General features: G+C 37.7%; 1 protein-coding gene across 1 annotated transcript in view; it reads right to left on the bottom strand.

Moving 5' to 3' along the window:
• The window catches only part of LOC309506434 (NACHT, LRR and PYD domains-containing protein 3-like), a 59038-nt gene that overhangs the window by 24772 nt on the left and 20689 nt on the right, over nt 1–13577 (bottom strand). Inside the window, exons 6-9 of the mRNA XM_082180381.1 lie at nt 12210–12323; nt 11813–11926; nt 9929–11737; nt 8687–8857 (exon numbers count right to left, since the gene is read on the bottom strand). Coding sequence (XP_082036507.1) covers nt 8687–8857; nt 9929–11737; nt 11813–11926; nt 12210–12323 — 2208 coding nt within the window. The remainder of the gene's footprint in view (nt 1–8686; nt 8858–9928; nt 11738–11812; nt 11927–12209; nt 12324–13577) is intronic.

The raw sequence follows: 13577 nt of genomic DNA, 5'->3' as shown, positions 1-13577 counted from the left end.
TGAGACGAGAGTAGATGATGGCTTGAATAAAGCTGTTGAACCCGTTCTTCTGATCTTAATTTGGGTTCTTTGTCTCTGCGGTCTACATGGTTACTAGTCGGTCTGGTTTTTTCTTCATCTTTGTTCTGCACCCCCAACCTCCTCGAGGACTTTTTGAAGAGACTTTTTCGAGAGCCTTTTTTGAGAGAGCCTTTTTTGAGAGAGAGTTTCTTTTTTCGGGTCTAATATTTTAAACTCAAAGTTTGTCCAACCTCCAGGATGAGTTCTGGCCAATTAGACACTGGCTAAATTCTTTTCAGTTCTGATCGTAAATCATGCTCATCTGTGCTCTCCTTACTAACAGAGAGAACAAATGCCACAGTTTAGACATCATTAGTATTATAAGAATACAAAACATTTTACACAGATTTCACTCAAGCCAACTCTTGAGTTAAGAGCATACAGTCATATTGATATGAAACAACACACTTTCATTCAAACATCTAACAGTTATAACCATTAAATGACTTATATGTAGTCTAAGCAGGTATAGACATAAAATAATTAATGTAGTTGAACGATGTTTGATTATAGGTCAGTCAAGAATTGTTCTGGGATGAGTTTTATGGATTTTGATATATAAACTTTACACACCAACACACTTTATATGTTTTAAGACATTCCAATCTGAGGTCATGGATAGTTCCCGCTGAAGTCTGTTTTGTTCATCTCTCGTGGGACCTTGGTCCTTAAGAAAGACGGGGTCTGTTAGTTGCAGGGGTCAGGTGACCTCTTGCTAGGGCCCTGAGCAGTACCCTCTCTGAACCGATCCGTCTTGCAAAATTATCAAACGTTGACAACGTTCTTCCTTTAGTTAACCAATAAAAGTCTTTGGTTAGCAGACTCTCTGGAGCCTGTGGTGATTCATGGCTCTGGGTTTGGTGATTTGAGTCTGGAATGTGAAGACTCTTTGTGGGATTATGTATGAACAAAATCACCTAAAAGCTTCAATTGTGTTTGGTTCATTCTCGTAGTCGCTACAATGTTTTAACAATTCTCTCTGGTTTATTACTGAATCAGGTCTATCAGTGTTTTTGACCTCTGTGTTATTCTTGTTGGTCCCTTAATTAGCTGTGTCATGTCAAAAATATCTGTAATTTGTTTAAGGGCACTTCTATTACATTTATCTTCCCAGTTTATGTTAAAATCCCCCATTAAAATTACCTCTTTTCCAGAATTACATTCTTTTAGTATACTCTTTAGTTGATCTAAAAACAAAACTAATGTGGAAGAGGGTGGTCTATACAAGCCAATAAGGCTGAAGGACATTTGTGGAGACAATGTAATATTAAGTCCGATACATTCAAGCCCATTTTCATGTTTCCACTGGATTTGACGGCAGTTGATGGTATCTCTGACATAAAACATTAACCCCCCTCTTCTTCCTTCAGGCCTGTCCCTCCTAAAGATATTATAGCCTGGGAAACTTAATGCTGCACTTGGAGAGTTTTTATGTAGCCAGGTCTCTGATAGACACAGGTAATCCAAGGCAATCCAGATTTCAAAATACAAGCGTGTGCTACAATTACGAGCCATTCTACAAGGTGACATTTCAGCACTTGACAAACGGACAGCGACTCTTAAGTAGAACTTAAAGCACAGCTGCGTGCGATCATGCTAAGTCCGTTTTTGTGAGAAACACGTGAAATGAACACAAACGTTCGTAAAGTCGCTCGTAGAAAATCCTCATAAGTGATACGATCCATCGTTATCTGGAAATAGGGCTGGGCGGTATGACGGTATATATCGTTACCGCGGTAGAAAATGTCAACCGTAACAGATTTTTTCATTCCGTGTATACCGCGACATGTAAATAAGTGGGCGTGGTTAACTCACATGCAGCGTGTGTGACACTGAGACTTCTCAATGAAACATGGAGAAAGCAGATCAAGAGGATCCACAAAGGAATTACGTTTTCTAAAGGGTTGTTGTTAACGTGATATTTTCGGGGGGAAAGGCGCAGCAGTCAACTAGACTAGAGCAGTGCAGCACCCACAGGCTACAGTTTAGAGGAGTGCACGATCGCAACGGGGAAAGCATGAAGCTTACTTGACAACAACAGTTCATATATCAATATCGTAACGAATAGAAATAACCTTAAATAATGCATAGTTATCTGCATCTTTCTGTCTCTTATGTATAGTTACTTTTTAAACACGAAACTCGCATTCAGTATGACACGCGAGCGGTTGCCGTGGTAATGAACAACCTGCTTGTTAAAGCAAATGTACAATCCTGTATCTGAGGCAAAATTACTAAATATGCAGCGCGAGTTATATATTTCTAACTCCAAACAATTGGCCACTGAACCAGCTGATGAAATATTGATTTGATTCAATGAGTGGTTACAACTTGTCACTCAAATTAACCGATTGCATTTTACTGATGCAAAAGACGCGCGCGTGCACACGCACAGAGAGGGAGCGCGGTGTGTCGGTGTTCACCGAGCTATGTAAAATAATGGCGCAGTTACAAGGTGTGTATAATTTACACTACTTAGTCAACACTAACAGTAGCTGCTGTTCGGTTTTCATACTGCTGTTCCCCTAGTCGCTTATGAACTTGATGAACTTACTTGACACTTCTGAACCTCTCTTGATTAAAAGCTTAAGGTGACGGGTTGCCAGATATCACAAAAAGAGCAAAACAAGCCCTTTAAAAGCAGACATGGCAAAAATGTACCGGGAAAACATTTAAACATAACTAGTATCTACTAATATCCTACCAAATTAAAAGGAAGTAACTAATTTATTATGAATAGAATAGTTCAATATAAAATATTCAGATATTATAAACTGATTGATGAAGTAAAGCCATTAACATGAGATTGAAAACTTATTCAGCAACACTTTATTTAAAGTTGAATTGCACCTATGAGTTGTATTTAATATCAATCAGTTGGGGGCAGTTAATCTAAAAGTTGATGAGAGTGTTTTGTATTTAGCTATTAAAAATAGTTTACCAAAGAAATAATTTACCAAATAAAAGAAAAAGAAAATTCAAACAAAGTGAAGTACTTTTCATTTCTAAAGTATTTGGGTTTATTTATTATACAAAGCCCTTTTTGTCGATTTTTCGAGAATAACTATAGATATAAATAACTATATCGTGAAATATATCGTTACCGTGAAATAAAATTAGTGATACCGTGAAACAGAATTTTGGTCATACCGCCCACCCCATCTGGAAACGCAGCCCAGATCAGTTTAGCAGTGAATCCATTATTAAAGGGATACTCCACCGAAAAATGAAAATTCTGTCATCATATACTACCCTCATGTTGTTTCAAAAACCTGTATGAATTTCTTTCTTCTGCTGAACAGAAAGGAAGATATCTAGAAGAATGTGAGTAACCAGACAGTTTTAGATACCATTGACTTCCATAGTAGGAAAAAAATATACTATGGAAGTCAATGGTATCTAAAACTGTCTGGTTACTCACATTCTTCTAGATATCTTCCTTTCTGTTCAGCAGAAGAAAGAAATTCATACAGGTTTGAAACAACATGAAGGTGAGTATATGATGACAGAATTTTCATTTTTCGGTGGAGTATCCCTTTAAAGAGAAAGTTCAAACTTAAAGCACAAATTAATATGTTTGATGGATCATTAGATTGAGATCTAAAATGTCACAAAACATGATCATAAAACATCTAAAGTATCATTCAATCAGGAAAAATAAACTCTTATTTGCACTAAATTAAAATTCAGTCTTGTGCAAAATATGCTTTAATAAAGGAGACTATTCACAACATAGGCTAGTTTACTGTTAAGCCGACTGCACACTGTGCGATTTTGGCCACGATTTGGCCGTCTGAGACAAATTTAGCAAATCCTAAAAGTATCCTCTGATCTTAGGCCCAAACCTGAAGTGTTTGATGATTAGTTTGTTATTTTGTTGGACAAAAGGTTCATAAATGCTTCTCATGTTTGGAAAGATGTTTGGTAAGTGTTTCTTTTTCAAATGCACATTAAAAGCGACTCAAACTCACAGTGCTTTCAGATGGAGCAGCGTTTACTACTGATCAGAGCCGTACGTCACTGACAAGCTGCACATAATAAATAATCACAGTTTTTGCGATTTCATAATAGGGATAAGCAAAATCGATTTCATGTTAATTGCGATTAATCGTGCAGCTCTATTTGATATGATCACCGACAGCCGATTAATGACCGCTGCGATAAAATTTTCCCTCCGATGAGATTCTGACAGTGTCTGAAGATTTGACTCTCAGTCCTGCAGTGTGACTTCTCCTACGACAACCGTCACATTGTCTTCGTTTTTCAAGACAAGCCATGACCAAAATAAACATTAGAGATTTCTGTAGCCACCATTTCAATCCCGCGTGTAACGCAGCTCACATCACCAAACGTGTCATTGGTTGATGATGTAAAACATGTTCAATCATTTACAGCTCAATAATCTGAACTCACAGCAGCAGAAAGAGGCTGAACACTTCAAATATACTTTACATTGTGATTCATGTGTGAGAGTCAAATATGATCTTACCTCAGTTTCTCCAGTTTACAGTGAGGATTCTGTAGTACATCAGACAGCAGATTCACTGATTTTCCTATTTTATTCTCAGACAGACTCAGTTCTCTCAGGTGTTCAGGGTTTGAACTCAGAGCTGAAGTCAGAGCAGCAAAACCTTCATCTGTGAGATCACAATCACTCAACCTGTAGAGAACAATGACACACACTTCACTCTCTCAGTTCAGATCAGATCAGTTTAGCAGTGAATCCTTTATTAAAGAGAAAGTTCAAACTTAAAAGCACAAATTAATATGTTTGATGGATCATTAGATTGAGATCTAAAATGTCACAAAACATGATCATAAAACATCTAAAGTATCATTCAATCAGGAAAAACAATCTCTTATTGCACTATATTAAAAGTCAGTGTTGTGCAAAATCTGCTTTAATAAATGACACTATTCACAATGTAGGCTAGTTTTACTATGTTACTTAAAACTGTACTATGTACCGAATTTTCCAGACTATAAGTCGCTGCGGAGTATAAGTCGCATCAGTCAAAAAATGCGTCATAAAGAGGAAAAAGACATATATAAGTCAAATTTATTTCGAAATTTATTTCACACAAAAAAATTATGTTACAGATGGGACAGTTCTCCATTACAGACGTGACCGCTCTGAAAGCGGCACTAAAAGACTGCTTTATAACTTTCACAGAGACCACAAACAGAAAGCACAAAGCCTGTCTTTAAATTTAATTTCGTCTTGTATTAATTGTATCTTAATTTTGTAGCAACAATGACATCCGGACAGCTGCTTTTCACATTAAGTGAATCATGAGGGTGTCGAACACATCTTCTTTGTCCTTAGGAAGACAAGCTCTGGTTAAATATTACTCCCTTAAGGGGTAATTCACCAGCGCCGGGGTGTCTGAAACCCCCCACCCCCCCCAGTTCAGCGTGGACTCCCTGTGACTTTTATAGACTCGTGACATTCCAGATACTCCACACACACGTACACACACACACACACACACACACAAACATCCTTTGCGTTTAACTTAACATCCTCTTAATGTGTGTAACTCAGACTTGTATCTGAACTTCCTGTATGTATGTGTGATTAATGTTGTTTTGATCATATAGTTATGATCTTCGAGTGTTTGGCTCTGAAATGTGTTTTTGAAGAATGTTCTCCCAGTAGAATCGCATCCCGTAACCCGATCTCATTGGCAGGTCATAAAAGTTGACCACCAAGCTCATCCAGCCCTAGGCAAAGGAGACAACAAGGGCGCAACATTCCAACGCACACACACAAACACACTCTGGACTTTGAAACAGAAAACCCCTACAGAAAAGGACTTTTACCCATAAAGTCACTCTTAAATGTACTAAATATATAAATTTGTGTGTTAAGAGGTGTGTGTAAACCATAGGAAAGCATATGTCCTATTTGTAACATTAATAGAACTGCAAATGCCTATACTAATGCATACTAATGTATCTTTGCATTGCTACAACGTCTATATTCTATTTTTGATATCTCTGTAATCCTCTCCAGCTAACGGAGTTGAATTCCGATAGCAGAATGCAGTGATGCGCATTGTTTTATAAAGTTCATATGTCTGGAGAAAATCCTCTCAAGTTAAAGTCAATCATGACTCATTCGAGTGGGCGTGTCTAACCGGACAAAGGAATCTTCCCGCTCGAAAAATCTCGACAGATGATTTGCCCTTCACGCAAAAGGGATTCTACACGGGATTCCCTCAAAAGACGGGACTTGCTCTCAACTCTCTCTCAACACTCAACTCAACTCCAACTCTCCTCTTCTCCCCGGCGCAGCGCTTCTCCAAGGAACATCTGAAGGAGGCCCTGGCCTTCTCTATCGAACGAACCCATGTTCGAGTCGTAGCTGCGTCCTTTGCAACCAAGATTTGCAACCTCTCCCTGCCCGGGAGATGAATCTGAACTTTCTCGGTAACGTTAAATTCAAGTGAGGCTTTACATCGTCTTGCGAAACGACCCAAAAGACGAAGCTAGATGCAAACCAGCCGGACACGCGCACGCGCGCCCCTTCAGCACCACACTGAAAGAACACAGAATCTTGCAAGTAACGTAACTCTCTCTAAACGCTGATTTCAGGTGTCCAGTTCTTAGGTCTGTGAATTAAGTTACCCTCTATCTCTTCTCTCTGTCTTTCTTTCTTTCTTTCATTTCCTTTCATTTATTCTGACCACGCGATGTTTTATGTTTTGTTTGGTTAAATGTTGTCTGTTTTACTGTTTGCATTTTTACGTACGTTTATATTATAGCTCATATAATCTCTAGTGTGTGCCATTTTATTAATAAACCCATTTATACTTTTAATTGTCTCTGTGTTTGAAAACCCACTTTATAAGTCAATGAAACTAAAAGATCTAAACTACAAGCTCGATATAAACTACATTTAGTAGTTCTTAATTCATACACTCAGAAAGTTTGATGTCCGTGGCCAGAACACAAAACTTTCTTGGAGTTTGTAAATACCCCTTCTTGACTGTACTGATCGCACATTTATTCGCTGGACGAATTGCATGGTGATCAGACCAGTTACAGAACAAGGTAATCTCGATAATTGATAAAATAAATGTACATGCGACTTATGAATTATGACCATGAGTTATGATTTTTAATATTTCCAAAATTCCCTATATGCTTGAGCTAATTCGCATTTACCCGAGTCGTTTTTGTTACAATTTTAATCAATGTTTCATCAACCAATTGCCTGGATTTAATAAATAAGAAATTTATTAAACACTTACAAATAAGTCAGATAGAATAAAAGTGTATTTGGCGTGCTGTCCGAGGAGAGGGCTCCGGGCTCTGTATTCGTCCCGAACCCAGAGTACTCCCCCCGTATTCCTGGCTGTGAAAGAATAAGCCAAGAGTTAGGAGTCGGGGTGGTGGAAGGATGCTGAAAAACTGTCAAGAAATGTTAGGTGAGTTGACAGAGTGAATATATATATGCTTCCTCTCATGCTGGAATATAGTAATTGTTTGATGACAAGTTGATTGGATTGATTATTTGAACGTGCTCCTCCCGAACTTTGTTTATAAAACATCATAAAAAAGATAACCATGACACGGAGGCGCCGGCGCGTGAACTGGAGCTCGTCTCTTAAATTAACCGAAACTCAGCGTATAAGGTAGCCTACTTGCCTCACAGACCTGAGAAATATATCTATACTGAAATGTCTACTTTTAAACAGAACAATTCAAAATGAATGAAAACAGACTGCTCTCTGCTTATGTAATCCGTATGAAATGTGCATTTCTCTTTGACGCGTTCACAACTGCGAAGATCGCGAGTCAGCATCGTCAACTTCATCTATGCAGCCAACACTGACACAGAAAACACTTGTTTATTAATAAACAATTAAAATGTCTCCTTGCTATATTTGACATATTCATAATCATTACTTTTGCCGGTTCTTTGTGACAGCTTTTAGGTGCTTTATTGGCAAGGCCACCCTTACATGTTACATGAACACGTCACCACCGAAAACAAGGAGATTTTTTTCTTTTTGGGGGCATTTTGTTTGTGTTCAGGCTTTCTCAGTTGTCTTTAGGTTAATGTTTCAGTTAACAGTTTTTCAGGGGTAGCCTACAGGAGCAGCATCTGTACTCTTGCGGCTGTAGACAGTAATGTTTTCTCTTGGTTCATGTCAGTCAAATATGAATTAATTTTGATATATAAGTCGCAGACCAAACTATGAAAAAAAGTGCGACTTATAGTCCGGAAAATACGGTAATATGTATGGAGTGTCAATTTGAGTGTGTGTGTGAGTGTGTTTTCATTTTATAAAATTAAAAACAATACTTTAGAAAGTGTTAATGCAGAAATATGAACATAATTAACAGTAAGAATGAATCCAGCATGTTCTTCATTTCTCAGTTCTGACTGTGTTGAGCTCGAGTCTGTTTAAAGTCAAGAGACTGAAATGTTGATTGTGTGTGAAAGTGTGTATTTCAGTGTGACTCTCAGTCCTGCAGTTTCATGTTATTGAGGATCAGCTCATGTGTTCAATCATTTACAGCTCAATAATCTGAACTCACAGCAGCAGAAAGAGGCTGAACACTTCAAATATACTTTACATTGTTATTCATGTGTGAGAGTCAAATATGATCTTACCACAGTTTCTCCAGTTTACAGTGAGGATTCTGTAGTACATCAGACACTAGATTCACTGATTTTCCTATTTTATTCCCAGACAGACTCAGTTCTCTCAGGTGTTCAGGGTTTGAACTCAAAACTGAAGTCAGAGCAGCAAAACCTTCATCTGTGAGATCACAATTACTCAACCTGTAGAGAGATGAAAATCAAATAGAATAATTTAAACTCCATCAAATTGCTTTCCAACAAATTTCAATTCCAATTTAATTTAACCAAGTACAATTCTTATCCAAGGTTCATGGTCAAATATTTCTATTTACAAAGTGTTTTTGCAGCAGTAAGAAATGTAGCCAATCAAAGACATGTTTGCTGATCTCTTTTTTGTTCAGTGCAGAGTTCTTCACGCTCGTGAATCCTCTCATTTACAAAAAGACAGATTTTCTTTATGCAGTGTAGACAACTTTATTGTTTATAATGGAACTTTGTGAGATTGTGAACTGAGATGAGTGACAGCTTTATAATAATTGAAAAGGAAGCGCTCTTTCGAGGCTATACATAATCCATTCAATAAAAGTTTTGTTTTTCTTGCTGCTGAGAGGACCGATGGCCAATCACACGCTGCAAAACAGCATATCAAAATAGATACACACAACAGATTAATAGACTGTCTACATTCATATCAATATATTTTTGAAATTCCATTCCTAATTGTTGCTTGTAATGACTTGAAAATAATCTTAAATGTCTCATTTTACATTGCTATTCTTGTTATGTAAGAGTCGTTGCTACACATTAAATCTGCACTTTACTAGAGAACCATCACTAATTTCACATACTCAGTGATTTGATTCTTAATTGTCAATTTCACAGTAAATTTAAAATGTTTAACTTTAATCTAAACATCAAGTAAATGTTTAATTGTCCATCTAATAGTAAAATGTAAATGTATGACTCTGCTGTGTAAACCATACATCAAATGTTTTTAAGGAGATTTGAGCTACTTGATAAATGCGCTGTTTCTTTTTGCACAGTTGTTTGCTTGATCTTAAATTCTTTATCATTTATTTAAAATATTTAAATTCCTTCTTTATGTGCAAAAACATTCAACTAGTAAACCTGAATTATTTATTCATACACACATTTTCGGACTTTGTTTGTAATGCCTCAAGACAACATCTGCAGTACTGAAGATTGTATGAAGACGAACTGTTATTTTCCTAATGTTTTATCAGTGAACTGATTGTTCTGATTGATACTTACTGAACTGATCTGGATTCTTTAATCACAGGAAGAAGCTTCTGAAGAACCTTTAGTTGTTCAGTTTTATTGTCTCTTCCAGCAAAATCATTAATATTAAACTCATCCAGCTTCTTCTCTGATGTCAACAACACAAAGACTACAGCTGACCACTGAGATGAAGAGAGTTTGGCTTCCTTTATTCTTCCAGATTTGAGATACTGTTGTATTTCCTCCACTAGTGAATGATCACCCAGTTCATTCAGACAGTGGAACAGATTGATGGATTTCTCTGGAGAGTCAATGGTCCTGATCTTCTCCTTGATGTACTCAACTGTTTCCTCATTGCTGTCAGATCTACTTGTCCGTTTCATTAGTCTTTGTAGGAGCATCTGATGAGACTTTACTGACAGACCTAGAAGAAACCGCAGGAAAAGGTCCAGATGTCCATTTTTACTCTGTAGAGCCTCATCCACAGCTCTCTGATGCAGCTCAGATAATGAAACAGGTTCTTCTGGATAAATGAGCCGTAACCAGTCTATGACTTTAGACAACAAACTTCGTTTGATGATTTGGTCAAACACATTTCTGCTGTTGATTGTACAGGAGAGGTGCACATATAGAGCCGCTAGATGTTCCTGAACACTCAGATGAACAAAGCAGAAGACTTTCCCCTGATACCAGCCAAACTCCTCTCTGAAGATCTGAGTGCACAATCCTGAGTAAACTGATGCTTCTGTCACATCAATGCCACACTCTCTCAGGTCTTCCTCATAGAAGATCACATTGCCTTTCACAAGCTGTTGAAAAGCCAGTTCCCCTAATTTGAAAATCATCTTTTTGTTTGTGTTCTTCTTCTCTTTGTACTTTGTGTCTTTGATGCTAATCTGTACCACCAGGAAGTGTGTGTACATCTGAGTGAGAGTCTTGGGAATCTCTCCTCTCTCTGCTTCGCTCAACATCTTCTCCAGAACAGTGGCTGAGATCCAGCAGAACACAGGGATGTGGCACATGATGTAGAGGCTCCTTGAGGACTTCAGGTGTGAGATGATTGTATTGGCCAGACTCTGATCACTGATTCTCTTCCTGAAGTATTCCTCCTTCTGTGGATCATTGAAGCCTCGTACCTCTGTCACTCGATGGACACACTCAGAGGGGACGAGATCGGCTGCTGCTGGTCTGGAGGTGATCCAGATGAGAGCAGAGGGAAGCAGATTCCCCACAATGAGGTTCATCAGCAGCACGTCCACTGAGGCTGATTCACTTACATCACACAACCTCACATCGCTCTGAAAATCCAGAGACAGACGACACTCGTCCAGACCATCAAAGATGAACAACACTTTATATTTGTCACTGGATATTTCCATTTCTTTAGTTTCAGGGAAAAAGACATGAAGAAGATCTGAAAGACTGAGTGTTTTGTTCTTCATCAAATTGATCTCTCTGAAAGGAAGTGGAAATATGAGCTGGACGTCCTGATTCTCTTTCTCTTCAGCCCAGTCCAGGATGAACTTCTGCACAGAGACTGTTTTTCCAATGCCAGCAACTCCCTTTGTCAGCACAGTTCTGATGGGTTTGTCTTGTCCAGGTAAAGGTCTAAAGATGTCATTGCATTTGATCGTTGTGTCCTCTGTTGCTGCTCTCCTGGATTGTGTCTCAATCTGTCTCACCTCATGTTCATTACTGATCTCTCCACTCTCACTCTCTGTGATGTAGAGCTCTGTGTAAATCTCATTCAGGAGTGTTGGGTTTCCCTGCTGTGCTGTTCCCTCATACAGACACTCAAACTTCTTCATCAGATTTGATCTAAACCTGTTGAGGACTTCATGGCTGTAAAATTAAAATACCACAGTATTAATAAACACAATGTCTTTTTTAATCATATATTCTGTGGAAATGTAATACCTGAGATCAGTCTGTGTATCTCCACTCTTAAAATGTATTTGTTGAATCACAGACGCGTCACTCCTCATAGACACACAGCTGGGCTCTGGTTCTGATCTCTTCTGATGAACTGAACTATAACAAAAATAGATTCAAAGTTAATACATAGAATAACTGTTTTTTTAAAAACACATTCATTTATCATTAAAGAATTTATTTTCACAATGTTGATAAAAACAATCCTGTAAAATGAAATAAGTGCTCTCATATACGTCTCTCATGTGTGAGTAACACTACGTATTCAAATATTAGCTACACATAAATGAGAATTTCTCATATCTTGAAGAAAATCTCACCAATATTATTCTGATAATAAAAAATATGCTGTAGTAGTCATATTTTCACAGAAACACTATACCTGATATCATGTTGTGTATCTGCACTCTTAAAATTTACAGGCCGACCCATAGACGCATCACTCCTCATAGACACACAGCTGGGCTCTGGTACTGATCTCTTCTGTTGAACTGAACTATAACATAAATAGATTAAAAGTTAATACATAGAATAACTGTTTTTAAAAATCACATTCATTTATCCTTAAAGAATTTATTTTCACAATGTTGATAAAAACAAACCTGTAAAATGAACTAAGTGCTCTCATATAGGTGTCTCATGTGTGAGTAACACTATGCATTCAAATATTAGCTACACATAAATGAGAATTTCTCATATGTAGCGTATGGACAAAATCAAGATAACTTGCTCATTCTAAAATTCAGAAAAGCTTTTAACCCATTGACTCATATCATGTAAATCACAGCTTGGCGCCAATGAGTCTGAATCGAATTGCTCCCTTTGACACGTTTGTGGCCTGGTGGAAATTGAACAGAAACACCTCCAAACTCCGTTGTGAGCTTCAAACAGATCGTAATCAGTTCAATTCCGCCTTTTTGGTCAGTTCACCCAGGAAAGGGGCGGACTATCTACTACTATGGCCCCATCCACACTACTGCGTTTTAGTTTAGAAACGGAGAATTAAAACGAATACGATCTCCGTCCACACCAGCGTTTTAGCTGCGTATCGTCCACATTAAAAGGACTGAAAACGCGGATCACGTGACCATTCACCAACACTGGGCATGCGCGTGCCGGTGTAAACCTAGAGACTTTCAAACATAGACTGTAAAAAAATTAGGGCTGTAATCAACTAAACAAAATCTTGTTCGACTGAAATCCTGAAATTTTCGACTAAAAATTACGTAAAAAAAAAAAAAAAAAAAAACGTTAAATGAATTAGCTGCGCACTGTGCGCAGTACTTGGTAGCCTTGTTGCCCGCCTAAATGAATTATAAATAAACATAAAAAACAAGTAGGCTATTTCCAGTATATTAAATCGTTTTTTACCTAATTATTTTGCACTGAAATGAGTCACACAAGTCTGTCGGCTCTGACAGCCTTGCATCACGTGCACCTGCGCAATATCAGAGCCTATGCTTTCCGAAAATAGTACTGTTTTCAACTAGTGATATCATCACAAGAACTTTTGAGGAATATACAACATAATTAAGACAATTGTTTTTGTCATATGTATAATTAATAACTGACAGACACTATCATTTCAGCCGCTCTGTGCAGCTCGCATGAACATAGGAGCTCAGCTTCGCGGCTGAGACACGAATAGACTATTAACTTAAAGCTTTTACTCTTAAACACAAAAGGCACGTCCACTTTAATAAAAAAAAGACGTCCACTTTAATAAAAAAAGAATATTTATTAAACAAAC

This window comes from Leuciscus leuciscus, assembly GCF_965113295.1.
Source record: "Leuciscus leuciscus genome assembly, chromosome: 9".
Taxonomy (NCBI): domain Eukaryota; kingdom Metazoa; phylum Chordata; class Actinopteri; order Cypriniformes; family Leuciscidae; genus Leuciscus; species Leuciscus leuciscus.
Note: the sequence above shows the minus strand (reverse complement) of the source record. Positions and strands in the feature narration are given on the sequence as shown.